Source organism: Aaosphaeria arxii (genome assembly GCF_010015735.1).
Source record: "Aaosphaeria arxii CBS 175.79 unplaced genomic scaffold BU24scaffold_5, whole genome shotgun sequence".
NCBI lineage: Eukaryota > Fungi > Ascomycota > Dothideomycetes > Pleosporales > Aaosphaeria > Aaosphaeria arxii.
The window spans coordinates 118158-145339 of record NW_022983478.1 but is presented as its reverse complement, the minus strand read 5'-3'; the positions used below and the strand labels follow the sequence as shown (position 1 = coordinate 145339).

The 27182-nt window shown below is 49.4% G+C and overlaps 10 protein-coding genes across 10 annotated transcripts; 5 read left to right on the top strand and 5 right to left on the bottom strand.

Moving 5' to 3' along the window:
• The first annotated feature begins 1630 nt into the window (after window positions 1-1630).
• BU24DRAFT_423184 (uncharacterized protein) lies at window positions 1631-3446 on the top strand. The gene is made up of 3 exons (XM_033528176.1): window positions 1631-2262; window positions 2348-2452; window positions 2517-3446. Exons 1-3 carry the CDS (start codon window positions 2083-2085, stop codon window positions 3399-3401), a joined length of 1170 nt encoding a protein of 389 aa, XP_033382487.1. The 5' UTR covers window positions 1631-2082; the 3' UTR covers window positions 3402-3446.
• Window positions 3447-3908: 462 nt separating this feature from the next.
• Window positions 3909-5734, top strand: BU24DRAFT_492854 (uncharacterized protein; the record flags this gene model as incomplete). The annotated part of the gene is made up of 5 exons (XM_033533916.1): window positions 3909-4152; window positions 4227-4420; window positions 4476-4521; window positions 4642-4922; window positions 5116-5734. The coding sequence occupies 5 exons, from the start codon at window positions 3909-3911 to the stop codon at window positions 5272-5274; spliced, it is 924 nt and encodes a 307-aa protein (XP_033382486.1). The 3' UTR covers window positions 5275-5734.
• Window positions 5735-6016: 282 nt separating this feature from the next.
• BU24DRAFT_492853 (acyl-CoA N-acyltransferase) lies at window positions 6017-7102 on the bottom strand (the record flags this gene model as incomplete). Its single annotated transcript, XM_033533915.1, has 2 exons — window positions 6608-7102; window positions 6017-6441 (listed from the first exon to the last, which is right to left on the bottom strand). Exons 1-2 carry the CDS (start codon window positions 6918-6920, stop codon window positions 6017-6019), a joined length of 738 nt encoding a protein of 245 aa, XP_033382485.1. The 5' UTR covers window positions 6921-7102.
• Window positions 7103-7389: 287 nt separating this feature from the next.
• Window positions 7390-10764, bottom strand: BU24DRAFT_392262 (uncharacterized protein). The gene is made up of 2 exons (XM_033525150.1): window positions 8249-10764; window positions 7390-8192 (listed from the first exon to the last, which is right to left on the bottom strand). Exons 1-2 carry the CDS (start codon window positions 10718-10720, stop codon window positions 7497-7499), a joined length of 3168 nt encoding a protein of 1055 aa, XP_033382484.1. The 5' UTR covers window positions 10721-10764; the 3' UTR covers window positions 7390-7496.
• A 153-nt stretch (window positions 10765-10917) lies between these two features.
• BU24DRAFT_423177 (uncharacterized protein) lies at window positions 10918-13433 on the bottom strand. Its single transcript, XM_033528175.1, has 3 exons — window positions 13128-13433; window positions 12220-12887; window positions 10918-12091 (listed from the first exon to the last, which is right to left on the bottom strand). The coding sequence occupies exons 1-3, from the start codon at window positions 13238-13240 to the stop codon at window positions 11079-11081; spliced, it is 1794 nt and encodes a 597-aa protein (XP_033382483.1). The 5' UTR covers window positions 13241-13433; the 3' UTR covers window positions 10918-11078.
• A 1679-nt stretch (window positions 13434-15112) lies between these two features.
• Window positions 15113-16763, top strand: BU24DRAFT_462955 (uncharacterized protein; the record flags this gene model as incomplete). The annotated part of the gene is made up of 10 exons (XM_033532063.1): window positions 15113-15295; window positions 15347-15446; window positions 15495-15541; window positions 15594-15669; window positions 15722-15824; window positions 15876-15957; window positions 16008-16034; window positions 16082-16173; window positions 16226-16293; window positions 16363-16763. 10 exons carry the CDS (start codon window positions 15113-15115, stop codon window positions 16761-16763), a joined length of 1179 nt encoding a protein of 392 aa, XP_033382482.1.
• A 242-nt stretch (window positions 16764-17005) lies between these two features.
• On the top strand, window positions 17006-17740 carry BU24DRAFT_423176 (cytidine deaminase-like protein). Its single transcript, XM_033528174.1, has one exon. The coding sequence runs from the start codon at window positions 17216-17218 to the stop codon at window positions 17714-17716; it is 501 nt and encodes a 166-aa protein (XP_033382481.1). The 5' UTR covers window positions 17006-17215; the 3' UTR covers window positions 17717-17740.
• Window positions 17741-17772: 32 nt separating this feature from the next.
• On the bottom strand, window positions 17773-19451 carry BU24DRAFT_348674 (Metallo-dependent phosphatase; the record flags this gene model as incomplete). The annotated part of the gene is made up of 2 exons (XM_033523575.1): window positions 17773-18557; window positions 18635-19451. The coding sequence occupies 2 exons, from the start codon at window positions 19449-19451 to the stop codon at window positions 17773-17775; spliced, it is 1602 nt and encodes a 533-aa protein (XP_033382480.1).
• A 618-nt stretch (window positions 19452-20069) lies between these two features.
• On the bottom strand, window positions 20070-22660 carry BU24DRAFT_462952 (ankyrin; the record flags this gene model as incomplete). Its single annotated transcript, XM_033532062.1, has 6 exons — window positions 20070-20408; window positions 20479-21237; window positions 21293-22040; window positions 22098-22262; window positions 22325-22457; window positions 22516-22660. The coding sequence occupies 6 exons, from the start codon at window positions 22658-22660 to the stop codon at window positions 20070-20072; spliced, it is 2289 nt and encodes a 762-aa protein (XP_033382479.1).
• A 1042-nt stretch (window positions 22661-23702) lies between these two features.
• Window positions 23703-25672, top strand: BU24DRAFT_451276 (uncharacterized protein; the record flags this gene model as incomplete). The annotated part of the gene is made up of 3 exons (XM_033531090.1): window positions 23703-24080; window positions 24191-24243; window positions 24709-25672. 3 exons carry the CDS (start codon window positions 23703-23705, stop codon window positions 25670-25672), a joined length of 1395 nt encoding a protein of 464 aa, XP_033382478.1.
• Window positions 25673-27182: the final 1510 nt, after the last annotated feature.

Here is a 27182-nt window from a genome sequence, read left to right as displayed (position 1 = left end):
GCAAGTTCTAGTACTACGAAGCATCTTTCAGCTTAAATCGGTTACACATCTCGAGAGGCAATACGAAATCCGAGCAAAAGTAATTTCTACAAGGCTTGGGAAGGTTTTTGACCGATCTTGCCCATGAAGGCGGGGTGAAGCTTGAGTGACACAGCAGTATGCAAGAAGCAACGTTCCACTCCAATGGCATGTCACGGAGAGAAGCGACACCACTGAATGATACGTATTGAGACATGTTGAGAAGCCCAGGCTATTGAGGCGCGCTTCTCGCGGGGGGTTGACCCTTTGCGATACGGGTCGTATATGCGAAGGTGAAATGCCCATGTCTAGTGTGGGAGGCATCACAGTACATGTTTCGATATTATCTATGATTGGATACAAGGTTCACAGACGGACGGGGAAGCGGGTGGATGACACGATGGGTCGAAGCGCAGCCGAAGCGTCGACGGGAGCGGAGCGGGTAGACCGGTTGATTATCGCTAGTTAGGAGCAGCTCCGTAGCCCACATGTTTGGCCTGCCTGCTGGGGCATAGCGATTCACTGGTGCTGTTGGACATTGCAATACTGTCGATCTGTTTGTGTTTGAAGCGATCGATGTACTTGTACCGGTACGGAGTAGAGCCACGTTGTAACGATCTTGAATGGGTCCAACAAGGCACTGGCACGTTCTGGTATGCTATCATTCCCAGTCGGCAGTTCTCGCGCGTAAACGGGTGTTAATTGTCGTTTACGCATGCCACCACGATCCGAAGCGTGGGCAGACAGGGTAGACAAATCATGATTGTTATGGAGAGACGAGGGAATAAATTAAATGGCGTTGGATGAGACGGAATGGGGATGGGATGGGAGGAGATTTGTTGTTGCTTGAGGGTGGTTGGGCTGGGATGAAGTTACAGCAGAGTAATGCACTAAACCAAATATAGATATAGCGCGAATCAACTGACCCAGACTGTCGGGTCAGAAGAAGGAGGCGAGAAGGCCTGAGAGGTTGGTTCATCGTATCGTGTTGTGTTTTTGTTGTAGCTATGTACGAGTACCATCTTAGCTAAGTCTCTATCGCTAAAAGGAGGGCGAAAGCTTAGCAAGAAAAGGTTGATCCAGTCCTTGAATGCTTGATACGAACGGTCGATCCTCCAATACTGGCAATACATGGATCGTCTCCTTGTTGGATCCTGTACAGGCCTGTGTACTTACATTAAGTACCTACCTACTTGCGTACCTAGATAATAAACTTCTCTGAATCGGGCCTTGATTCTTAATATCGTAGCTCTAATGGTGACAATCATATACGGACCGAGTACTGCATGCATACAGACAGGGCGTTACCTATCATTCCAGAACCCTTATAAGGAGTAACATATCCAACCTAGACCTATCCCATAATCATCACACCATGCCTTAAGTTATCCCGGTTCGTGCTCCGACTCCTTCGGTTGCATTTGGGTGCAGCTCCTGCAGCCACATATGAGCCAGGCAGCTCTCTAACTGCTGTCTTAAGCCACCGTGGGCAGCTCGCCAATAGAATACCCCAGCCGGCGCAAGACCACCTCTACGGCCCGCGAGCTTACGGTTTGAAGTACCCCATTCTAACGTAGTGTACCCGTCCTTTGCCAATCACTGCACTGTGCCAATCTCTCTTTTCTGTTTCCTTTCTTTTTCATTTCTTCTGTGGGGGCGATCAGCCATTCTAGTAGCTCGTGAACATAATTGCTGATGGGATCGACTTTCGTGCATTGCGGTTTGTGTGACACAATGGCCAAGCCACAGCGCCTCGGGATGAGAGCTAGAGATTTCGGCTTTACAATCGTTTGGTGGATAGCGAGAGTGTTCAAGGACATGGGTCGGACAAGCGCGAACGAGATCCTTCAACAAGCATTGCTTTTCAAGAACCATGACAATATTCCGCTCGGGCTGTACCTTTGGCTAGACGCTTTTCGAACAAGCATCCTACCCAGGCAGGCGGGATCCTTTAGGGGGGTGAGATTCGGCAGCGCCTGATCTGTGAAACCCACAACCTTTTAACTAGTTAACCTCGCAAATGGCTCTCCAGACGTCGTTGACGACGAGACACCGCAGATCGTCATGGCCGAACAAGTTCTCAGTAGCAATCGATTTGCTCCAATTACACCATATGACCACAGCGGGTTGATCTACATCACTGCCATCCTGACATTCATATACACTTCCATCACATTTCTTACACGATGCTACATAAAATTTCATATGTTTGGGATTGACGACTGGGCCATGACAATTGCACAGGTAGGCCTCTCCTGGTTCCAGCGTGTGCCGATCACAATGAACGCACAGCCGTTCGAGACAAAGGATGATGCTAACAGGAACAAAGGCATTCAATCTAGTACAATTCGTTCTACTAATTGTTTCTTTGTCTGCGGGTCTGGGGAAGAGCTTTGATCTCATCAGCACCAGCGATTACTTGCATACCGCGACGGTGAGTGTTCGCAGATCTACCATCTGATCGAGTGAGTTCTAATCAATTTATGCCAATGGATTAGACATTGTACAGCAACCAAATCATCTTCTACCTGTCACTGGGGGCCTCGAAGCTCGCGACTTTACTGCTTGTTCAGCGCCTCTCAGCTCGCGATGCAAAGAGATTCTGGGCGACATGCAACGTCGTTGCAGCAGCCTTAGCCGCGTGGACTTTACTCGCAGTTATCATGGTATCTGCAGGGTGTTCGCCAAAGGAAATACTACCACACGTAGGAGACCACACATGCACTGGCATCATTCCACGGTACCAAGTAGTTGTTGCGACCGACGCACTATTCGACGTTGTTCTGGTTGCCCTAGTCGCATACCTCGTCTGGCAGCTCCACATGTCCGTCCAGCTCAAGGTCCAGGTCGTTTTCGTCTTCGGTATTCGCCTACCCGTCATCCCCCTCGCCATACTTGCTCTCCTGCGATTTCAGCATTCACTGCAAAGTCCAAACCCAGGCGTCGACCGCAGCTCCGCAATCGTCTATCAGCAATCTCAACTATGCTACTCCCTCATCGCCGGTACAATCCCATGTCTGAAGTCCTTCATACGCAGCTTTGACACAGGAAGTGGAGGCATGGTCACGAACTACTCATCGCAGCCATACGGTTCGAATGGATACGCACATGGCGAATCATACAAAATGCAGTCGTTCGGTACCGGGCAAGGAAGCGCAACGCGCAGTCGCAACGAGGATAAGGGAGACGTTAAGATCAGTACGAAGCCATTCAAGAAAGAAGGCCATGTCCGTCTGCGAGCAGACTCGCCTGACCATGTAACAGCAATCACACACCCGATTTCGGGCCAGAAGAGAGAGGCGGATCGAGCGAGCCATGGCAGCCAGGAAATGATCATACGTCGTGATGTGCAATGGGAGGTGCACTCGGAGAACCTTCGATAGGGGAAGAATGGCGTGACACCGTGTCAGGACATGGATACAGACTCGATCGATGTTGTTAAGTTTGTTTTGCCTTTTGGTAGATAGAGTCATCCAAGGATGACAGCCTGGAAAGCTAACAAAAGGACGAATTGTATGGCGTTATCGTGTACTCAATCATTCATATTAGCTCAGATCCCTTGTTGATAGAACCAATGTATGTAGAAAAAATTATCAGTCATAACAGACTTCAAGTTTCCAACTCCTAACGCACCTGGCGAAGTAAGATGAACCGTATTCACCATCTGCTAACCATCCAGGCAAAGACCCGTACCTTATCGTTTTCATCCCATCTGGTTCATCGCAAAAAGGCGTCATTCAGTGAATCTGAGAGATCACCGTGCACTCTTCACTTCATTTCACCGTCAAAGTCCATACATTCAGAATGGACAAACTACAAAAGCCCAAACTCTTTTCTTTTTTCGTCTCCAAACACAACCGATATACCGGCAACACAAAATGCTCGTTTCAATGGCGACTCTCATATCGTGGGGCCTGACCCTTACCTCCGTCGCACGACCAGTTCAAGCCAGACAAGTCGAGTCCCCCGTCGCGAGAGTCTCCTTCGACCGCCCAGCCTCGGATGCGGTTTGGGAGAAAGCGATATGCCGGGGCAGCCAGCTACTCGCCATGATGCAAAGCAGTGATAGCGAAGCCGGCAAGTTACTCGTGCCTCCGGCTGACTCTGCCGCGAGCAAGTTCGTCAATTTTCCATGTACGTAGACCTATCTGCCGAAGAGTGGTGGAAGGGGATAGAGGCATTCGATGATCTGTGCTGATGTTGGTAAGACGAGTTCGACAAATGGGGATATTCCCACGGCGAATTGGAGGATCCTTTCGAGTGCGACATGGAGTTCTTAGGCATCAAGCGTGCGCTAGATGCACTCCATGTCTCTAGTGTTAGCCAGGACGAGGGTGGCCCAATCGCGTGTTACCTTGTGCAGCACACGTTCGACAGGACTGTAGATGGTAAAGAGTACAAGGTGAGACCATAGTAAACTTGAACATCCTAGTACATAATTGACATTGCAATACAAGGCCACGAGAGGCGAACTCAACATGGCCCTCAACGCCCAAGATGGAGGTAAAGTATCAAAAAGCTGCAAAACTACACTGCCATGTAGATTGTGCACTATCAGCATGATTGTTTCTTTGAATTTAACCAAGCTCTTCAAAACTCCGCACTAATCAAGCATCCCTTCAGTACTCATCTTTCTCCGCCGGTACAGTCCCCAGCAGATGGCCGCAAAAGCCCAACCCCCAATCACCAATATCCCGGATCTCAAGCGCTCTTCCGACATCCTATGGGGCCAATGGACCCTCCACACCAAAGGCAACGTCGGAAACGTCCGCTACCTAATCAGCAACGCCGTCACAAACGTCGACACGGGACCTATCATCCAGCGGGCTATTGAGTCGGTAAACGCTTCCCCGTTGAAGAAGTGGCCTGGCGTGAGCTTCTCTTCGATGTCGGAGCAAGGTAGAGTATGTCAATTCCCAAGAATCCTTCTGCCACCTCATGCCAGTTCACTCTCATCTCCCTTCCACATAACCCGTCTCTGGACATAGATCAACAACATGCACACACACAAACACGATCCAGACCCAACGATCGTAAACCCCCCTCCCAACTTTCCAGGAACCAGCACACTGACACTTGGGATTCCCAACCGCGCAGGCACTCCTAGGATCCCCCAACGGCATCGGCCTTGGCTACCTCCTCGTCCAGCACAAGGCACAGCTGGGAAACAAATACGTTACCAGGATCGACGTCTTCGCACCAGACGAAGGCGCGAATCCGACGATGATCTTTCACATCGATAGTTGGACTGGCTGAGCCAGTGGGGTGTGGGTCTGGGGTTTTGGAGTGGGATGTTGCGGGTGAGGCTGGATTGGGGTCACATTTCGAGGGGCCGAGGCCGAGTACGGGGGACCTGTTTGATAGTGAGCAGGCCTACATGCATGGGTTGATTAGATATCAAACGCCATTAGACAAATTGCAGGTCGTTCAAGATTCTGCTTGCACCCGCGCCAAGTCGAGGTTTGTCACGGAAAAAAAGGAAGCACGAAAAATGACATATGGCATAGAGACTGGAATTGTTCAACTTCCTTGATCGTTGCGAAACTCAGCATTCTGTCCTTTTTCTTTTTCGATTCTATTCTAGCCGAGCCGTGTGAAATGTTAGCTGGCGGGTTGGAACTATGCATGGTGGAAACGTTTGGGCGTAAGGAATCCCGTGGGGGTGGCGCCCGGCATATGATTGTGGTGGAAAGCGGTGAATGCAATTTGAAGTGGTATGCGAGTTCCAAGAATATGGTTTCAACACTGATCTCTACTACTCTGGGTTACATCTTTCTTCTCATATTCCAGGTCTAGAAACTTTCCTGCTCATCGTCGATCATGATCCTCGATTCTTGTTGATCGATCTTCGTGAGATCTACACTAGGAACATTCTCGAGGTTTGCTGATCATTTACAACAAGTGGTAATACTCTAGCACGCCTAGTACGCAGAGAAGGAAGGAAAACCAGAACACATAAACATTCTTCAACATCTCATCAATTCATTACTCCTATAACCTACTCCCTCCCACCCTGACCCTCAGGAAACATAAACAAAATCGCACCCCCCTTCACGCCCTCCTTCCTCAACGGATTCTCCTCCCCCTCATTCGCCCACCCAACCACCTCATCAAACCCACTCTTCAGGTAAAACACATCGTTTCCCTCACTGCTCATCACACTCGCATGCACGCCCTCCTCCCTCGCGAGATCCAGCCCCAGCTTCACGAGCCGCTTCCCGATGCCGCGGCCCTGCGCGGCGGGCGACGTCGCGAGGAGGGAGAGGTACCAGTTCTCTGAGCGGGCGCCGGCCCAGTGGTGCGCGACGAAGGGTTCGGCGGAGGGGAGGAGGGTCGTTTTTGTGGGGTCGAGGGCGCGGTTGGGCCAGAGGGTTGGTTGGAGGAGGGTGTGGTGGAGGGTGAGGAGGGGGTGGATTATGTTGCCTGTGGGTTTGGGGGATGTTGTTACTTATGTGAGATCTTCTCTGGATAGATATAATGGAATTTCGAGGGTTGGCACGTGGGTAATGCTAGGAAGAGGGCAGAGTAGGTGATATGCTTTGATGAACTTAAACCCAGGACGACTGATGAACATTGAAATAAAACATACGTGGATCCCAAGCTCTCAACTTCATACCATCCCCAACCTTCCCTTGTCGCTGCCAAACAGCGACTCCGACAATTTCGTCCCCAGCAGACTTCTCATCTCCGGTGCTCACAGCAACGTACAACTTGTTCCGCCAATCGAACCATTGCTCGCGGATGAATTGCAACCAGAACAGTGCAACGTCATCTGGGTATTCGTGGCGCTTGGGGTGGATAATACGGCCGAAGAGGTCCTCCTCGAAGAACGCGGCGCTGCATATTGAGGCCATGGCGTAGTGGTCGGACACACGCGCCGGTCGAATCGTTGCGTTGTGCATTGTTGTATTGGCTGGGCACTTATTTACAGGGAGGTTATTGAAGTTATGGATGGATGAAGATCGAGAGAATAGGGATTCCTTGAAGTTATTGTCCTGGGTGGACGGTGTGTTAAATCTAGACGGGCCTTTTTATTCGAATCAAAGCGATGCTTGCGTGTTTTTTTGTACGAGGCGAGTATACGCCGCAAGATTCCCCTCGGATGCTCAATACCAATGCGGATAGCATCATGCAGGTTCTTATGAGGCGGGATGCGGGTTCTGCAAGGCCCTCCTAGCGAGCGAGCGGGCCGCATTGTGGGTTTCCATCGCAATCATATCGTGTTGGGGTAAGCGAGTCATGTCGTTCAGTTATTGACTTGAATCGTGGATGGCCCAGGGACGACTGCTGCTTTCCTTTCCTCGACATCTAGGTAGGTAATGTGAAATCATGTCAATGTAGCAAGCCTCGATACCGAGTCAATAGAAGTTTGTGGTAGATAAAAGTATTCACATTCAGATTCGCACTCGCTCAAAGACTAACAACACCACAACACTATCAACTCAACTAAAACCGTCGTTCTGTTCTAATCTTTGCCATTACCTCTGACCTGCCTCATTGCCCCTTTTACTCCTTCTAAAGCACAAGAACTCTGTCCTAGTGCCCTCCCTCAACCTCTTCAACACCCCTCTCAGATTGCCTAGTTCTTCTTGCAGCCTCACACGTGCAGCGTTATCCGTCTTTTGGTCAAGAACTTGGTAGATGTCTGTCTGGACTTGCGATGCCTTCTCCGTTGTGTATGCGGAGAGCGTCTGAGCCATGAACTCGACGTCGAGTGTGGCTTGCATCAACATGTCCAGGTTACAGTGAGGGAGGGATGAAAACGTGGCAATGAGGGTTTCTGTCGATGATTCGAAGAGAGAGCGGAGGATGCGGGGAACAAGGGGAGGAGAGGTGGTGGACACCTCCGTGTGCACAATGACTAGAGAGAGCAGTGCACTGAAGACGTATGGAGATGGATCCCGGTCAGCGACCGAGCTTGTTTGTCGTGCCGGTGGTGCTGCCCAGTTTGGTGCGAAGATACCAGTCTGGATAGTGTTGTTGATCGCGGCAATGTGCGGCTTGGTATAGGATTTGAAGAGCTGTAGGTCAAGCTGGGAAAGAACATCCCTGATACGATTGCTCTCATCCGTAAGGGCGACAGAGAACAGAGTCTCGAAGTGATTGAGGAGTTGAGGTGCTGTGGTATTTGCGAGAGTGGTCATGTTTGACAGCGTCAAAAGCAGGCGGATTGGCTGCGAATTGTTAGTAGATGTATCATCATAGACCGTGGAGAGCTAATTATACGCACCTGCTTGTCGGCATCAACCTTGCCCCAGCCATCCACATCTTCACCAATTTGGCTCTCATCGATTGTTAAATCATCGCCCTTGATTTCGAACTCTTTACCCAGCGCTCGGCGTCCCTTCTCTGCGCATTCTACCATCCCACTCAAAGTACGATACAGACTTGTGACGAATTGACTCCTCACCATTTGCAGCAACTTGTTACTCGGGGGCACAACAACGTCGACAGCTGTTTTGCTACCACCCTCACTGCCGCTGACGTACATGATTTTCTGCAAATTGGTCAAGAGAAAGCTCTGCACTGCAAGGAACCGAGATGGCATGTTTGTGATGTCTTTTCGATCTGGGTCCCGGGTCCAATCTTCCAGTACTTTGAGACTCTCGGCGTCAGTGTTCCAAGCCACGCACACTGCTTGCACGCAGCGCTCACGAACAGCACCGACCAGGGCGCGCAATGCATCTCCCAGGCCAGCAGAGTTATTAGTTTCGGGTAGTCGAAGAGAAGCCATTTCGTTAGCAGCTGTGCCAATGAGAAGAAGTGTCTTAGCAAGGTAATGGGATCCTGAAAGTGCGTTCGAATTTGGAGGCCAGAAAGCGTACTTCTCCCAAGTCTCTCCGCGGCTCGGTGACGGGGGTGGAATATTTGCGGGATCGAAGCGAAACCGAGTAGAAGAGGTAGGGCTAAGTGCTGCACTCAGAGGGGTACGAGGTGTGGCCGGTTCAGGATCGGTTGGAGCTGGAGAGAAGAGCAACGAGATATCTTCAATAGGCGGGTCCGCAAAGACGGAGAATATATGTTCGCGTATGAGATTGGAGAGTTCAGTGGTACCCTTCTCTAGCTCGATGACGTTGGAAGAAGATAATTTGTGATGCACCGAGGACTGATTGTTGAAACCCATGGGCATTGTGCGCTGAGCACGACCACTGATGAAAGACTGTGCAATGTCCCAATACTCCACAACTTCTCCTAGGAGGCCACCATTTGAGGAGAGCAGATTCGTCATGGAAGAGTTGGCTTGCTCCCAGAATTCGATAACTTTCGCGGAGTCTAATTTCGCTGGCTCTACAGCAGCATTTGAATCGACCGGAATGGCACGGAAATGCTTTGACAGCGTCCGCAACCCAGGTTTACTCGTGTTCGAGAGATGACGACGAAGGATCTCAAGCTCCACTTTCGATCTCTCACACGTCGCTATTATGCGCGACTTCAAGTAGTCGTATCGTGACAGGAGCCATATCCAAATGGGATTGTCTTCCACACCCAATTCAAGCATGATTGAGATCATCTCCATGTATTGCTCCGACTTGGCTTGTTCGCTTCCAGCCTGCTCTTTGGTAAAATGAGTCGACGCAAGACGCTTCCAACAATCCCGCTTGAATGACTCAATCTGTGTCTCGACATCATTCCACATACGTGCGGTGACGATGATCTGATGAACTTGGACATCTGAAAGAGGGGTCTTGTTGTACGTCGCCTGCTCCACATCGTAACGTGCATCCTCCGCAAACTTTCTTGCCCTTGTGTACTCCTCAATAATTGTATCATGATCTTTGCGACGAATCGCATCCTGGATGGTGGATCCGACTTCGAAGAGGCTACGGTTCTTCTCGACCGATCCCAGGATAGATTTGAGTGTCTCCTCCTTTTCTCGTCCATTCAACGCGGGGCCCCAAACCTCCTCCGCCTTGACCGCAACCTCGGTCAATGGGACCTTGATACCATGTACGCCGTACTCGCACTCCTTAGTCAATGCGTTCTTCTTTTTCTTCTCGCTCGGTATATCGCCCAGATTTGTTCCTATCATCGCGCTCGGACTGAGAGGACCACTCGGTTTACGAGAAGAGAAGCTCGCGCGACTAGCTCCACGACCATGGCTTGGGCGCCGAAGCCCAGGGTTTTCAGGCTCACGGCCCGTATCCCTCATCTCATTGTATACCCTATCAATTGTAGACTTTGCGCTTACGAAGCGCTCGAAGTTCGACTCCACGAGGACCTTAAGAGAGGCGGACTTTTGTTCGATCGAGCGAGAGAGGAAGTCGAGACCGGCGAGCAAGGAATCTGTAGATGCAGAACTGTGAACCTGTGACAAGAAGAGTGACGGCGAGAAGGACGTAGAACTGAGGAGGAACCGATTCCGTAGCTTGATGTCCTCCTCGACAGGCAATCCCCTCTGTCGTAGGACGTGGACAACGCTGGGATAGGTGCCCAAGGGATCGGCCTCGTCTTTCTGTACGAGATTCTCCACGCCATCTTGGTTCTTTTCAGCACCCGGAAGCTGCCTTGAATACGTTCGAGTATTTTCCAGTACGGAATATCGCGATTTGGTGTTTGAACGGCGGAGGGGTTGAACGGCGGCGGTGCGTGGGGCTTCGTCTTCCTCCTCGTCGGAGCTCCTATCTTTCTCTTCTGGCCATTGTGCAGGGAAAAGAGTAGGAATATTGTATTTATTGAGGAGCTTGGTCTCCATGGACTCCATGGTAGCTATTGGGCACTCTTGTCGAGTGTTGTGAAGGAGTGGTGTTGACGTCGGTTGTTAAGCTGTTCGAAGGGACAACTTGAGACGCGGTTGCGACGACCAATGAGGGTTGGGCTTGGCACTGCGACCACTGGTGCTGTCGATGGAAATTGAATATGTAACACATTGAAACTTGATTTGGAAGAGTTTATATGTACGTAAGAATGTATTAGACGGGGTACTATTTGCAGTTGTCCAAAAAATTATATATATTGCCACATGTACACCGCATTGATTACAATGATATATAGCTGCCATAGTAAAACAGGACATGAACCGAGTCCGCCAAGTAAATATTATAAAAGATATTGAGAGGGTATCATGAAACTGCTTTCCTAGGTGAGGAAAGAAGATTACTTGCGAGCGCAATCTTGTACTTAGGAATTCGATGGGGGCTCGATGCAGCATCTGCACCTCCATTCTGTGTCTGTTTGCGAGATGGTGGCGAAGGGGTTCCCGGCGGACTGCCAAAATCTCCCCGAATCGTCGAGGCATCCGATTTAGATGTTTTTGGAGAAGGAGTTCCATTAATGGAGGAAGCCGCAGCAACTAAGTCATCTGAAGAGTCTTTCGTCTGGGAGAATAATGCTTCGTCGACGGATGCACTCGAAATCCCCAGTCCTTCCATTTTCGCGACGAGTATTTCGTCATTCGATTGCCCACCATTCGTGCCCGTCGATGTCGTTGACGGAACACTGAAATCGTCATGGGGGCTGTTACTCGATTTTCTTTGAAGAACCCCGTTAACTGCATCCGTCGCAGTCTTGGATGTCACCATAACTGGCTGTCCCTTCCATTCAGGATGTGGGATGTAGCCAATTAAGTTCAGTCTCCCTGTCCCAGCCCTAGCCCAATCCCAAATGCCTCGCCTATTCGAAGAGTCATCCGTTATGGTCGATGTAGTGTCTTGATTTGCCTCGATAGGTGCATTACGCTCATCCTTTGTATTATTCGGGGGTTGGAGAGAGTTTCTTTCGGAGTTTGGGAGGTGGTCGTCGTGGACTGGGTGTGACTCCTCCTGCGCCGGGTCTGGTAGGCGTTCCTCGGGGAGTGGTGCTTTCAAGGGCTGATCCTTCTGATCGGTTGGGCTGAGTGGCTTCGCCATCGCGTGTTCCGTCGTCGTCCCGACTGTAGAGGATGCCGGACTGGTCAGGCGACGGCGGAGAGGACCCACGCTGGTCCCGTCCTGTAGGCGAGCTTGCCTCCTCGCTGGAGGCTGGGGATTCGGAATGAGGCGAGGAGGGCGGTGAGGGAGGGCTCGTGGGACGGAATTTATGGATAGTTCCGATTTGGTGGAGTTGGGGTCGTGAAGGGGGGCTTTGGCCTTGAGAGCTATATGTCAATTGGTGTTATCCCGAGTACTTTGAAGACGAACCGATTATTGGAGACGAGCCCCTCTTCACCACGGAGGATGGTGGCGTGGGTCGGGAATGAAAACTATGCTGAGAGGCCTTAATTACCTTGCTTGGTCTTTCCCTTTCCCTTGATATGGCAATTCGGCCCGGCATCATGATCGTGGTACTCGCATTCGTTGCCAGCATCGGTAGGATCGACGAACAGCATGCCACCAGTGCCTTGCTTGATGGCATTTACGAGATCGATTGCGAACTCGGGATTGTCAACGAAACAATCGCGGTAAGTTCCGACGTCTCTATGGCTCTCAGGGTCCATGATTTGTCGAGCCGCGATCTTTGTCATGAGGGTACGAAATGGGGAGCCCGAGGGACTTTTGCGGTAGATTTCGTTGATCTCTTCAGCGTCCGGTACAAGCTCCGCTTCGTTCAGACCTTTGCGGTATTGGTCGATAGCAACATTTTTGAGCTGAGGCATATCGAATCGCTCACATAGCAGGTATAGCTTGTGGCAACTCACAGCATACTCGTACTTCTGATTTGCGTCAATCAGATCGGACACGTCGTCAAGCCTGCCCTGATACAGCCATTTCACGAGTAGCTCGAAGCCAGCCGGGTCGTGATCTGGCAGTTCGAGTTTATCCTTCTGCTTCTTTCCGCTGCTCTGCAGCTCTGCCTCGAGCGTCTCGGAATGGTGGCATAGCAGGTTGCGATGCAGAGCCCAATGGCGCTTGGACTCGCCAACGTAGATATCAATCATAGGACCGGAGAGAAGTCTGTCGCGTTGCAGTTTAGCTTTGGCCCTGACATGAAGACGATGAGAGTAGAGGCGATGCGCCAGGCCCGGTCGCACGGCTACACATCTTGTGACAGGCGAGACAGTGTGTGTAGGTCCTTCTGCCGGCGGCGCATGGGGTTGGACGGTGTCTGGAGAAGGATGGCCAAATGGATCTGATGGAGGATCGGATGCGCCATCACTGGAGGAGTTGGAAAGATCAGAAGAAGCTGATACATACTCGGCATAAGATGAAGCAGGCACATCGCCTATGTTACCGTTCGCCATTCGCAGTCGGCGTGCAGTATAAGCGAAATCACGATAGTAAACGATGCGGTCCTGCCAATCCCCCATGCGAGGCAGGGGGGGCAGTCATAGGGGATGGCGAGAGGTAGATAGATATTGTCCTGGATGAGGACGATGGTGGAGGTGGTGTAGTGGCTGTTGTAGAATGATGAGGTTGGGAGAGAGCTATGAGAGCTCTACTGCGAATTCAAGTTCTTGGACTCGAGCGGGGAATGGCTGGACTGTGGAGTGTGGACGTGGGCGGGCGGTCGTGAATGGCTGGAACCGGGATGGCTGGACGCTGACATCACCACCAGGAACAGGAACGCGTTAACATTTCTCCCACTCTCTTGACTGCAACCGTCACCCAGGGATCCGCTTCCTACCCGTGCCGCCCTCTCGCTCAAACTGCCTCACCTTTTCATACCCTTGCTTTGATCGGTAGAAGCTTGTGAGTAGGCGTACATATGGCATTATGTTCTTCTCAAGGACAACCTTGTTCTTGTCCTTACATCTTCTGTCCTGCGCGTATATATAGTGGTGACCGGCCCCTTGTATCAGATGATCACGCGTTCTGGGCCACCATTACTGCTGGAATAGATTCACCTCGGTCGCTCTGCCACCCGCTGGATAGACAATCATCCATCCAATCTTAGGGTGGAACTAGCAATGAGCTCCGGGCCAGTGGGGAAGATGCACCCAAATCAATGTCCGGGGACTGATGGCTATCCCTCGATGTACCAACTTCCATCCTGTTCAACAGCTTAGACATGTCCTCTTCGAGATTGCTCTAGGTCATTCCTCCGTACCTATGGCCAACAAACTACTCAGTCAAAGTTTTATTTTCACGTGCGACTGGACCTTGTATTTGTGTTGCTTCGAAGTAGCGACAGTAATCAAAGGCAAGGATTCGCACATTAGGTCCTGATTCTTGAACAAATGATGTTTCTGCGCCATGGCGAACTCAAACCCCTCCCAGCTGCCTTCCCTCTACCTAAGTACACAAAAGGCTACCGGCCGTAGTCAGATGCTGTTCAGGCACAACATCTTCTTGAAACATAGCAATCTCTGGAATTGGGATCCGGCCTTGCGGTAGATGTGGATATTAGACAATGCACTTGATCTGCCGTGTGGGGACGGTGGATCTAGTCAGTATCTAGTCTCATCTAGACCCACGGCATTCTGTTTGATTGCACTGTGTCAGTAGTCCGTGACTCGTGTCCATTTCCAGCTACAAGTAACCACCAAATTGCAGTTTTCAATATTGGCACCCGTAGTGACCACAGTGACTGGCTAGACTGCAAGAAGGCGTACCTGGCAGCCCATTTCGAGCGGACGAGCCTGTCAACTATGTCGAGTAGGACCTATCAGTCATTACCGGACATGTTGCCGGCACAGCTTGCAACTCTTCACGCAACCTGAAAAGTTCCGTGTAGTCTGCTAGCATTGAACGAAGAAATAGGGCCTCCTGGCTACTTCGATACATAGACCTAGACCATGTTCAAATGGACCTGGGAGTTGGGCATCATTTGCTTGATGCATCACTTGTTCCATTATACTGTAGTGTTCGAGACGGCAGATCTTGCGCCATTCATAATTCAGGCACACTACCCAATATGATGGGATAGCCCTGATCGATCTACCTCGGATCACTGTATGCGATCCGTCAACACGCGGCGATCATGCTTAGCACTCATATCATCTACAATGGCATAATTGCAGCCTATGGGATTTCACCCCGGTCAGTAGGGGCAGCACTCCTAGACGGTCTAGAAAACTGTAGTCAAACTGTCGGCGGGTGGCACTCATGTCACTTCCACCCTTTCCATGCTTGGAAGAAACCAAGGAGTGCATGGCTAATCAATCTTCGAACTCCTTTTGCTGTTTCCACCGTTCTTCTTCCTCAATTTGTTCTTCATCTCTTTTCAAATTGCGTTCATCATGTCGTTCCAGCAGTTGCCTACTGCTGCGGACTTTGCTTCATGGCCGCCTCCCAACTTCATCGATCCAGAGACCAGGCGTCCACTAGTCTTGGGCATAGAAATACCACTGTTATGCTTGATCGTGATATTCACTATGATGCGGTTTTACAGTCGAGCAGTACTCATTCGCGCACTTGGAGCGGTAGGTTCCAGAATCATGTCGCCTTCGAACATCGTTAATATTTATCAATAGGACGATTGGTGCATGCTTGTGGCTACAGTGATTTCTGTAGCTACAAGTATAATGACTTGCATCTCCACGCAAGCAGAATACCAAACCGGATATCACATATGTAAACTTCACAGATCAATGACCGTGTAGATACACTGACAGTACGTAGGGGATCTGCGCCCTGAAATCGCTGCCAATCCAGTCAAACCTGCCCAGGTACTTTTTTTTTAGATTCAATAGTTTGAAACTTGCTGATTACAGTCTTTAGATCGCAATGGCGACACAATTGCTGTTTATCCCAATAACTGCTTTGACCAAGGTTTCGATTCTGTTAACTTATTTACGTATGTTAAATTATGTCGACTGGGCTATTTGTCTTTACGCTCACATCTCCAGGAATTTTCCCGTCAACCACAAACAAGTACTTTTGCTATTGCATGTTCGCGTTCACCGCGATATGGTCGCTTATCTCTTTCTTTCTTGCTTTGTTTCAGTGCAAGTACGTAATTATTTACGTCTTTCCTAAATGCGACTTACTGATGAATAACAGACCCATTGAGGCATACTGGTTACTTGCTAAATATCCAAACCGCGAGTGCATTGACATAGCTCCCCTCTTTTATACCACTGGAGTAAGCTCTTTTAACTATATCGACAGCAGGCATTACTGACGCAAACACAGGGCCTCAACATTCTCAGTGATTTTCTGGTACGAGAAGACATGCAGCAACCGTTGACTCAGACTGACCACTGCAGATCTTCCTCTGGCCTGCAAAAGATCTCGCAAAAATTCGGATCTCCCTCAAGCAAAGAGTGACACTGATAATCATGTTCACTCTTGGTGTCATGTAGGCACACCCATCATGAAGACGTCTCCCATCTGTACTAACCCAGTCACAGCATATGCGTCGCGGGCGTCTGTCGCCTCTGGTACACGTCAATTTACATACACTCCTACGACTCATCCTGTCAGTATTATCATCTTGACACCACAGCATCCATTAGCCACCACACTTTCTAATCCACTCGATTTATAGGGCACGGATCCACCCTCTACGTTATCGTCGCGATCGAAACCAGCATCGGCATCATCTGCGGTTGCATCCCCGCCTGCAAACCTCTCATGTCCAAGATCGCCCCGCGCATCTTCAACTCGACACACAGCTCGACGCATCGCTCCACACACAAAAAGGGTTCGAAATTTGCGGGGCAATCGTTCCCCTTCCAGTCCCTCAACGGCGGCATAGTAGTGAAGGAGGGATATAGTGTGGAATATGACGATGCGAGGAGTCAGTATCAGGGTCGGCATACTACTACTCAAGTCACAACAATGGCCAAAGATGCGGATGCGATCAGTGCGGACAGTCAGGAATGGATCATGTTGCAGGACAATCCGCAAGATGCTTTAGCTAAGGTGCAATCGAAGGGAAATACTTGATGTTGGATAAAAATGATGGGTTTGGCGCTTTTGCTTTTTGGGGGCAATCTTGGTGGCATTTTGATTGACTTTATAGATACGTACTTCGCGATACCCTTCTTTACACGAAGCAAAAATTCTTACAGCTCAAAAAGCGTCGAGCGTTTTATAACGATGAATTGGTCTTTGTGCTTATCAACTTCGAAATGTTAATGTTCGACTCGATTACCATTTTCGTTCTGGCTCTAACCCCTCTTTTAATTCTTATCGATTATTGTTCGTTAGGTATCTATCTGCCTCTTTATTGAATCTACAATCCCCATCATTCATCACCCAACCAAAATCCGAACAGACCATTACGAAGTACCCAGGAATCGAGGACCTAATTTCGCACCGTGTGCTCATCAATAATCTCACCCAACCTCACCCTCCCTGTGAACAGCCTTAGGCCACCCTCACCCTTCGACCACAAAATGCTCTCCCAAACCGACGTAGACCACCTCCGCCGGTGCGTCGCCCTCGCAACCGAGGCCTGCCACGAAGGCGACAGCCCCTTCGGCTCCATCCTGGTCTCCTCCTCAGGCGAAATCCTACAAGAAGACCGGAACCGGACCGTCACCTTAGCGGACCCGACCCTGCACCCGGAGTTCACGCTCGCCAGGTGGGCGGCGAAGAATCTCAGCCAGGACGAGCGCGCGAAAGCCACGGTCTACACGTCCGGAGAGCACTGTCCCATGTGTGCGGCGGCGCACGCGAATGCCGGGTTGGGCAGGATCGTGTATGCGAGTTCGTCGGCGCAGTTGAAGTTGTGGAGGGAGGAGTTGGGGTTGCCGAGGTTGAAGGTTAGCACGTTGGCTATCAAGGAGGTGGCGCCGGGTTTGGAGGTTGACGGGCCGTGTGGGGAGTTGTGTGGGGAGATTAGGGAGTTGCATGTGCTGAGGGCAGAGAATGATGCCAGGAAGGGTGTTCCATAGAGATTGCAAGGAAATTTTACTTGATGCGATTGTATGGAGTGAACATAACTTTTGATCTAGAGCTCACTTCTAGAGATGAATTGCCAATCATCCACATCTTCATGCGCTGCAGGGTCGACGACAGCCCCGTTTTTGACAAGCACGATCTCGTCGACCCTATCTTTTGAATATTCCTTGCGCTTCCAAGTCGTTATGCTACCAGCATTTGCATCAAACTCCCATACTCTCGTCCGACGATGAAATCGGACCCCATCATATGAACAATACCCTCCAAATCCTGTACCACCATTATAGCAAAGCCAAGGACTGCTTCTTGGACTCGATTGCCCACCAACAGACCGCGACTCTTTCGTCGAATGCCGCAGAGCACAGAAATCGTTGACGTGATCGTGACCACAACCAACCGCCACGACACCTTCATCGGCCAACACGTCGTAGAAGTGTGAATTGAAACTCGGACCTTCCGTCGGTTCTCTCCGTTTGCCACCTCTGATCGCAAGTTTCTCATCCGTGTATTCAGCAAACGGAATATGGAAGAATGCTAAAGGGAGATGGTAGGTTTTTCGTGCGCCTTTGGTGGCTTCTCGTGCGCTGCGTAATGCTTGAGAGGTGCTGATGAACCAGTCAACTTGTGACTGAGTGATGTGTCCGTAGTCCGGCCATTTCACTTTACTTTCTAGCTCCCCGTGTGAGTCGAGCAGATAGAGCGTTGCGAATGGGTCGTTCGTGGAATCGTGGGGATAGATTTGGAGAATGTAGTTGCCGACTCCGTCGACTTCTTCCGGGCCGAGCTGGCAGAGACTGAATGGGAGATCTTGTAGAATTGCCATTTGTTTCTTGCCTGTTGAATCGGTGTGTCAGTGAGTGATGCTTTCCATGCTTTCAAGTCTAATCGCTAGAATGTGTAGCGGTACGTACGCGACAACTGCCACATGCCCTCACTATCATGGTTCCCGAAAATAGCAGCATATGGTATCGATCGCGCTATAAGCGGAGCGACTAGTTTCAGCAAAGGCGACTGACTGTCGAGAATGTCGTGATGCAATTGGTCGCCAGTAAGCAAAACTAGATCAGGCTTCTCGACATCTAATATCTCTTCGATGAACTTCACAGTGAGCGGATCTGCCTCTCTGTCGGGCAAGAGCTCCCCGTTGGGTCCAAGGGCGTCGGTACAGTTACCGACCCCAGCTATCATGTGAGTATCGGAAATCTGCACAATCTTGAACTTTCCATCCTTGTTGGCTTGCAATGGTGGAGGAGTATCTCGAGGCTGTGATTTGCCCCGTCGTACGGTCAGATACGACGCTGGCACCTCTGCAGCAGCATTGAGCTTGAGCGGCGAAGTTGAAATGCTCCACTGTGGTCTTGGATCTACGGCATCTGCGCCAAATAAAACATCAATGGCTCTTATTGCCTGGCTGGCGTTGCCATCATAATGGGTTCGCTGGAGCCATATATCCCCTGGTCGAGATTCCCATTGTTCATCAGAACTAGATTCGGGCTTGGAATTCTTCACATGTAAACCGGTAATTATCAGATCACTCGCTGTGAGATCCTTCTCTTGCTTTTGCTGGTAGTAAAGCCAAATGCTCTCCTTGCTGGAATGTAGAAGGAGGTCTTTTTCTAACCGTCGCCATCTCCGTGGATCCAGGGTGTATGGTGAAAGGGCATCTTCCGGATTGTAGAAGCTCAAAGTCACATCTGTAAGTACGTCGTGCGCTTCTTGAGAAATCATCGAATTGATGGTCTGGGAGGACGAATCTGCGGAGACCAACCCAAATAAATCGAACGCGCAAAGTATTATTGTCGAGCTGAGTCCATATATTTTCATATTTTCATATCGCTGTCGGGGTTCTAAGAGCATTGAATGAGCAGCTTCAGTTCAGCTTCAGTTACGAGTATGGTTACCTAGAAGGTATTTATATGACGTGGGAAAATCTTGGCGGCTAGAAGTATCAAAGGTGCAGAGCCTTGTGCACTTCTGGTCATGGTTTCGTGTAAAATAACATATTCGTATTTATTGGAAGTGGAGAAACCAAAAGATACCGAGTAATGTGCATTAGTGTGTGTTCCATACTAAGTAGTTATGCTTGAAGTTTGGGCTAGAGTCGAATGTTAGGGAGCCTGCTTAGTAGATTGCACGTAGTAGACAAGATAGAAAGCCCAGCTTCGAGACAATGCCATTGAAAACGGAAAAGGACGATACCTCATCCCAAGTCAGAGCTTAAACCCTGAAGGAAAATACAGACCCTAGAATGATCTGAAGCTTCCTGACTATATGACTACAACATTTAGACATGCCGTCTCAGCCTCGTTCATACTAGCACATCAAATGTAGCTTACGCCTATTAACCTAGACCACTTCCTCAATGATCCTTACTTCCATTCTTACGTCAACTTTTTCTACTTCTTTCATCTCAAAGAGTGGCTTTCCCTGTCTGCGTACTGTTGCCATCAGACTTGTCCATGATTCGTTCTCTAACTCAAATCGTTTGCGTGTCGTTGCATGATTTGCGTCTCGACACTGAATGAAGCATTCGTTTGGTGTATGGCCATCTTTATCCAATGCATCTGGATCCAGACCAATAAGACCTGCTTCGGCGAGCATGTCCATAGACTCAGTTGTGCCATACAAAGCAGCAATGTGGAGGATGTTACGTTTGCTCTTGTTGACTGAGTTGATTTTTTCGACCTATTGATGGTCAGTTTTGGGACTCTACTGATTCTGATAGCGACGCGACGAGCATGAGGAATTTACTTACAGGAAACTCATCCATGTATGTTACCAAGGCTGCAAGGACTTGGAGACTGTTGGATTGTATGGCCAGGCCAATGGGAGTATCGCCGCTATAGTTGGGTACGCAAAGCTTATCTCCATACCGCTCGAGTAAAGTCATTGCAAGATCACCTTGATCGGCGATCGCGACATGGTGCATGAAGTTTGCCCCTTCATCATCGCTGACGAGAAGGTCAGCACCCTTCTCGATCAGAAGATCCAATATCTTGCTATCCTCGAAGAAGAGGACTGGCGTTCTTTCATGTTTGTCTTGTGCATTCGGGTTGCTGCCTGCATCGAGTAGGGCTGATGAACTAGCCAAAGAGTCTGCCCAGCAGGCGCAATGAAGTGCTGTGAATCCCATGTTGTCCCGAACATGTACATCGGCCCGCCAGGGGTCTTGCGTCAAAAGCTTGATTCCGTCTACGTCGCCATTCTCAGCTAACCAATGCAGTGGTGTGCGGCCAAGATTATCTTTGCTGTTGATTGTGTCATACTCTGCCTTCAGGATCGCCTCCGTCAATGGACGGTCTTTGTGCGTCAAAGCAGCTATTTTGTGCAACTCCGTCCATCCAAGGCGATCGGCGAGGTCGTCTGCATCTATAGGAAGATCGTACTCTTCGGCGCCGCGGCGGGTGATCACCGTCGTGGTGGCTGTTTTCTGATTTTCGTCTGGAAGATTGGCATCCATGCCCATATCAAGTAAGTAATTGAAGATAGCAGGCTGATGGATTTTCGCAGCAACCTGAATCACAGTAAGTCACATATTCTCCTGGAAAAAATGTAGAAATACTCCCTACATGCATGATGTTTTGTCCCCACTGGTTTCGGACGTACATCAGATTCTTGTCCTGGGCCACTAAAACCCTCAATTGCTCCAGGTTTCCCGCCATCACTAGCGACCACACGATATGACTCTCTTCGGGGACAATGAGTGGTACATTGATCGATAGTTTCGCACCGGCTCCCGAGAGATCGTCTAGTGCCGCAGAGACCACGAGCGCCCTGGAAACAAGCCACGGTGGGAAGTAGTATGTAAAGTGGTGCTTTCCCAAACTCTTCCTACATGGCGCATAGTTGCAATACCTCATCGATATCGACGAGCTGTATGTCCACATAAGCCGGCCAAAGACGTTTTTGCACCATGTTGGTGTGCGAACCGAGGATCGTGTATGGCATTGGCACTTACAACCTTTTGGGCATTGGTGTGAAGCTATAGTCGCGGAAACACGAACGGGTAGATCTTGGTGTGGTGGGGCCCACGGACTGTAAGGCGGGGGGTTGCTACCGCCGGGGGTATTGTGGGTAGGCAAGTGGCTTCCCTGAGTCCTCGTCAATGCCAATGTCATTTGCTCCATTTGCCCAAGGATCGGTTGCATCGTGCAGGTAAGGGTGGTCTGTAGAGCTTCGTAGTTTTGCTGTTGTTCAACACGGAGCGCGATCAGGCTTGCTTGGGTTTCTCGTTGGTTGTCTTCGATTTGCCGAATGGCGTCTGAACTGGTGAGTGCTATGCTCTGAATTTGAAGAACATGAGACTTCAAGTCATGACTAAAATATGTGTCAGCAGCTCATCGTGGCAATGGCAGCCTGACATTTCAGACTGACCTATCGTTTATGCTGATCAGAGCGAGCCGATCTTTGAGTATTTCTCTGGAATCGCGAATGTTCTGTTTGATCCTTTGTATGTCTGATCCCGCCCGAAGCCAATGCAACCGCCGAACTTTTGGTAACACCTGACTACCCACTATCTCTGGTCGAGATAGTTTGTTGCTGCGGACGAAGCTGAATTAGAGTCATGCCCTCAGGTATGCAGCCTTGTCAACTAAACTCACCGGATCAGTTCTTCGAACTCGACTACATGTTCTTTAACTTTCTCTAGTGAAGGTCCAATGGAGGAGCTGGTCAGGTCATATCCATTCGAATCCAGCATACGACGTAGGACCGATTCGGTCTCAAGTACCAGAGCTACTGCCGTTAAATAGTCTTCTCACACGAATTCGCCTGGAAAGGAAGCTTAAAGTACCTCGTAAAGCCTCAGCCTCGTTCCATAGCTGATAGAGCTGTTGAGGTGCATCTCGCAAGGCCAGTAGCTTATGAACACCTTGACCTGCTATTCCAGTTGCTTGCAATATTGCGATGACACCCGCTGCGACAGATAATGGGTCCATGAGGAGCGCGTCTTCACTCCAAGAAGCTACTAGCTGAGCGAGGAGCGAAGACGGTCATTAAGCAGTGAGAAACCAAGGTCACACAACTTATGAGCCATACTGTCGAAGACCTTCATATTATATCGCGGCAAACACGTTCATCTCATACTCTGGCTCAGCCCCGCTTATAAGGCTGAGGTGTGAAACTCATTCTTGCGTGTCGTTGGGTAACAAAGCCAAGGGTAGATGAATCCATGCCTGCTGATGCTGTATTCCTCCGGTCAGAATTGGTGGCGTGGTGCTGGCCTATGATCTACCTCCAGTTTATCGCCCTGTTCATGTGTAACAATGAGGCGATGGTCTAGAATCCAACGAATAAATCAACACCACGCAGAATGAACACAGCTATAGCTAGGTTGGAATGATGACATCTGCAGAAAACGCATCCGTCAGCCTGGCGCTGTAGGGAATTGTACCTTGACATCCAAGTTGAGGCAGAGGGATAGCCTTTGGATTGCGTGGATGTGTGATGTGAGCCAAGCAGTAGGTCAGGTGAGGCCTTCGGCAGATGTACCTGGTGGCGCTGAAGGATCGACTTCTCAGATAATGGTAGCCTGGGAACATTACTTTCAGCAACAAAAACGTGGGGGCCTAAAGTTGAGGAGACATGCGAATGCTGGCGAAGTAACGCTGCACTGTCGATGGAAAACAGTAGTTTGACTCAGTAGCTAGGAATTACTTGCCATGTAGTAGAGCAGATTCCGGTAATAAGTCCTTGAAGGATATGCTGCTGTCTACCTGTTCGCGAGTCATTGAGTGTCCCTTTCGTTGAATACAGCGCAAACCTGGAGATCCTTTGCACGCCGAAGCGTCTCAATGATGGGACTTTCTCACCTTCACTCGCCATCGTACGTTTCGATTCTCCTCAGCGATATCACCAAACCTCAACCTTAGCCATTTGCGGTGCTCGTGCTTTCTGTACTTCAAACGTTCCCTTTGCCGGTCGAATAACTCTGCTCATAATCTCCATCATCGCCAAATCGCCACATGCGCTTCGTTCGCGATGAAAGTCGAGGCCGAGTCTTCGATCATGCTACCTTATGGCCTCTCGCGTGCAAGACAGAAACACAACAACACTGGGCAGAATCACAATCGATCTCTGCCTGATGAAGCTCAGAGATGGTGGGTTCCGAGCTTACAACAGCTATCTAAGTCTTCCGATGGTCTCAGTGGGAAGAACCTCGCCGGGAGCTTGTCAAAGTTGACCGTCGTTGAGGTCTCCAATCAGCAATATCGATCCTCTACAAGGCAAACAGGGTGCCCTACAGGCACACTTGCAAATGACCGGCCTAACTCAACGACAAACAAGCCTGGTAGTTTGAATCGGAAACATGACAGCATACAGCTGACGCTTCACGACAATGTGGAGGTGGTCGATCTTGTGAGCGAAACTGAGAGTGAGGAAAATGACCAGGAGATGGGCGATGTCGAGTCCCCGTAGACCACACCCCACATTTCGAAAAGAAAGAATGTTTACTGATGAAATCGCAGTCGACCAAACATTCGCCATACGATGATGGTGACCCCTCCAACCTCACTAAAGCGTAAGCGTCTCGAAATCCAAGATCCGACCCGTCACAGCATAGAATCAACGCGTCGTTCCACAGATCTTGGAGCAACACGGCTCAATTCACCAGCTGTTCAACATGGCCCTTCATCTTTGTGCGTCAACTGTCTTTGATTGGAAGTATGTTTTGTACAGACTCTAACATCAGTCATGTTAGTATTAATAATCGGTTCGAAACTGATCTCCCCAGAACTCACCCTGGATATCGTCTTAATCTCGGTCGATCCCCTGCCCTATCCGAAGCTTTTCGGACCGTATCACCAGCATCAGCAACACATTTACCCACAGGTCTTTCCCATAACAATAAGCGTCCAGGATCTGTTGAAGTTCCATGAACAAAAAGGCCTAAAGTGGGAGAAAAGAACTGGAGCAATCAGGAAGTGAAATGTTCAAGGTATTTCTCATACTCTAAGGCATAGCAGAACAAGCTGACCTGTTCCAGGAATCTCATGAGTGCTCAGCAGAAGCCACACCCAGTCGTTCGAGATGAGGTTTCTCATCAAGCGGTGCATATTGAAAGCGTGGACGATCATCGAGTTACAGAGCCACTGACACGGTCTATTTTCCCAATCAAGACAGAGGGACCCGACGTCATTGAATCAGTTCACCTCATCGACCCTGGCATTTTAGGGAACAAGACCTCCACGGCATTTCTGCCGGTTCGAGCTCGCCAGTTTGGCTGGGCAACACCAAATCTCAAAATGGATCTCTCTGATATTCACGATCCGGAACTCCAACGACAAGTCGCCAGGCTCATGGCGGTGTATCCATACACAGTCAGATACTTGTTCGATCTGTTGATCGAACACGAGGGAAACTACGAAACCGCTCTACGCACACTTCAGTCGTCTAACAAGAAGAACATACCGAGGCGAGAGATGCCCAGCCTCATTAGTGACATCTCGAATAAGCGAATCATCTATAGTCCCTGTTCGAGTCGTCTGAGTCCATTAGAAGCGCCAGCGGAACATGTGGAGCAGGAGATTTCGCACCGTTCACCGGGTTCAGTGGTGAAAAAGGAAGAGGAGGAGGAGGAGATCAAGTACAATATCATGGAACTGATTGGCGACGCCGCATTCGATATCGACAACGACTCCCTGGAAGCTGATCCGAACTTGCGAACGGCTCGACACCGGTATGTCTCGCCAGTCAAACCGAATCAATGCGGAAAAGAGAAATCCCAGAACAATAGAGGGGTGTCAGGAAACAGAAAGCCTACGACACCTAGGACCAATCTGACACCAGTTGCAAATATGGGAAGTAAAAGAGCCCAGAAACCTCGAAAGGCAAAGGCCATGGCGATACCGAAACCCCATCCTCCGTTTAGTCCAGCTTGTGTTCTCCCTCGTCCTTCGCGTGACTGGAGCGAGGCATATTCGGATGTGTCTATGGCTTCCCGCCACTGACTTGTCAGTGCTACGAACTTCGCATCAGCATCACCTTTGGCTCATAGATTCGGGTTGGCTGCTTCTCACTCAGCTTCAGCTTCTTCTTGCTTCTTCTGAGGAGGCATTTAAACATACTCTTATGAAGAGTTAAGGCGAGCATTGAAGCGCGTGCTCTCTTGATTGGTTAGATCATTCATCACCATTGGTGAACACCCTCTATTGGGGAGATTTACTCGCCGCGGACGGTGATTATTTATCTGAAATATCTTTTCATATTACTTAGCAAGTAGGAATAGAATACATTTCATGGCAGATGTTATAAATGCGATGACTGTAGATCGTGGGGTATGTCGTAATCGTGGCGACACTTTGTGTACACTTTCCGGGTATCGATCCTGACCGTGAGCGAAGTTAATTAATATCATGCAAAACTTTGCAATTGAGCTCAACATACACCGCCAACAAGAGATGTACCCTTCTAAGCGGGTGAGGGTTACAGCCACGTGTGATAATTCCTAGACTTGCCTTTATGGACAGTCTTACCTTTACCTACAACGTCCTTTACCCATTTATTTACTTCTTTAAACAGGTGAGAATTGCTAGTAACCTACTAGTATATAAAGCTTTAAACCTTTAACCGCCTACCTAATCTTACTAACCTTCCAACACTTCACTTAAAGATTAACGCAAAAAGACTCCTTCCTATCAACATCACCTAAGGTTGAATTACTTGTCCGTCAAGCTTTCACGGCGTCAGGAAGGCCCTTACCATCTAACCTTACTTCGTCTTAAATACTTAATTTTGCTAAAAGCTTAAGATTACTTCTTCTTCCTCCTCTTCCTTCTTCCTTCTTCTGGCAAACCTAAATCGAACATCCCAAACGAGCGTCCACGAAGCCAAAGGTGGAGCAGCACAGAGAACGCCGCAAGCTCAAGATACAAAGTCTACATAATTACAAATACTGTAACTATAACATACATAAAACAATAAAAATACGTAAATATAAGTAAAGGTGTAGCACGATGGAGTCTGTAAGTTCACACACGCTTGCAGGTAGCAGGGCATGTATTAGGGAGCTGCAGCAACTGCGCAGTCCCTATAAAACCTACCTTCACTACTAGTAATTCTAGCAGTGCGCCTTTATTAACAGACCTCTAGAATGCTGTTCTACCTAGCCCTTTGCAGAATTCTACAGTAGATAATACGTTAGAGCTTAGTATGTTTTGCGTCCTACTTTATAAGATAGTGAGTCTAATACTAATTAAAACCTATAGGCTCTCATCGTGAACCACGCGTTGCGACTCAGCCTGTCCCACAGCCTTCCTAAGGAACCACGAATCGTTACGAATTCATTCACTTTGCAGAGCCTAGGCAAGAGGGACAGAGTATTTATTACAGCTGTAATAGCACTCGAGACTAGATCAACAACGATCAAGAAGATGCAAGCTCTGCAGATTCTTTCTGTCCTTCAGAGATCGATTGTGAGACTTCGGACGTCGATGAGGACGTTAACTGGGACGACCTTAT

Bases quoted from the DNA above. Each gene is read 5' to 3' on its own strand.
- BU24DRAFT_423184 (XM_033528176.1), top strand. From the start codon at position 2,083: ATGGCCGAACAAGTTCTCAGTAGCAATCGATTTGCTCCAATTACACCA. The intron at 2,263-2,347 runs GTAGGCCTCTCC...ACAGGAACAAAG, and splicing joins GGGCCATGACAATTGCACAG to GCATTCAATCTAGTACAATT. The intron at 2,453-2,516 runs GTGAGTGTTCGC...CCAATGGATTAG, and splicing joins ATTACTTGCATACCGCGACG to ACATTGTACAGCAACCAAAT.
- BU24DRAFT_392262 (XM_033525150.1), bottom strand. From the start codon at position 10,720: ATGGAGTCCATGGAGACCAAGCTCCTCAATAAATACAATATTCCTACT. The intron at 8,193-8,248 runs GTGCGTATAATT...AACAATTCGCAG, and splicing joins AGGTTGATGCCGACAAGCAG to CCAATCCGCCTGCTTTTGAC.
- BU24DRAFT_423177 (XM_033528175.1), bottom strand. From the start codon at position 13,240: ATGGGGGATTGGCAGGACCGCATCGTTTACTATCGTGATTTCGCTTAT. The intron at 12,888-13,127 runs GTATGTATCAGC...GCAACGCGACAG, and splicing joins CCTGCTTCATCTTATGCCGA to ACTTCTCTCCGGTCCTATGA. The intron at 12,092-12,219 runs GTAATTAAGGCC...ATTGACATATAG, and splicing joins AAAGGGAAAGACCAAGCAAG to CTCTCAAGGCCAAAGCCCCC.
- BU24DRAFT_423176 (XM_033528174.1), top strand. From the start codon at position 17,216: ATGCTCTCCCAAACCGACGTAGACCACCTCCGCCGGTGCGTCGCCCTC.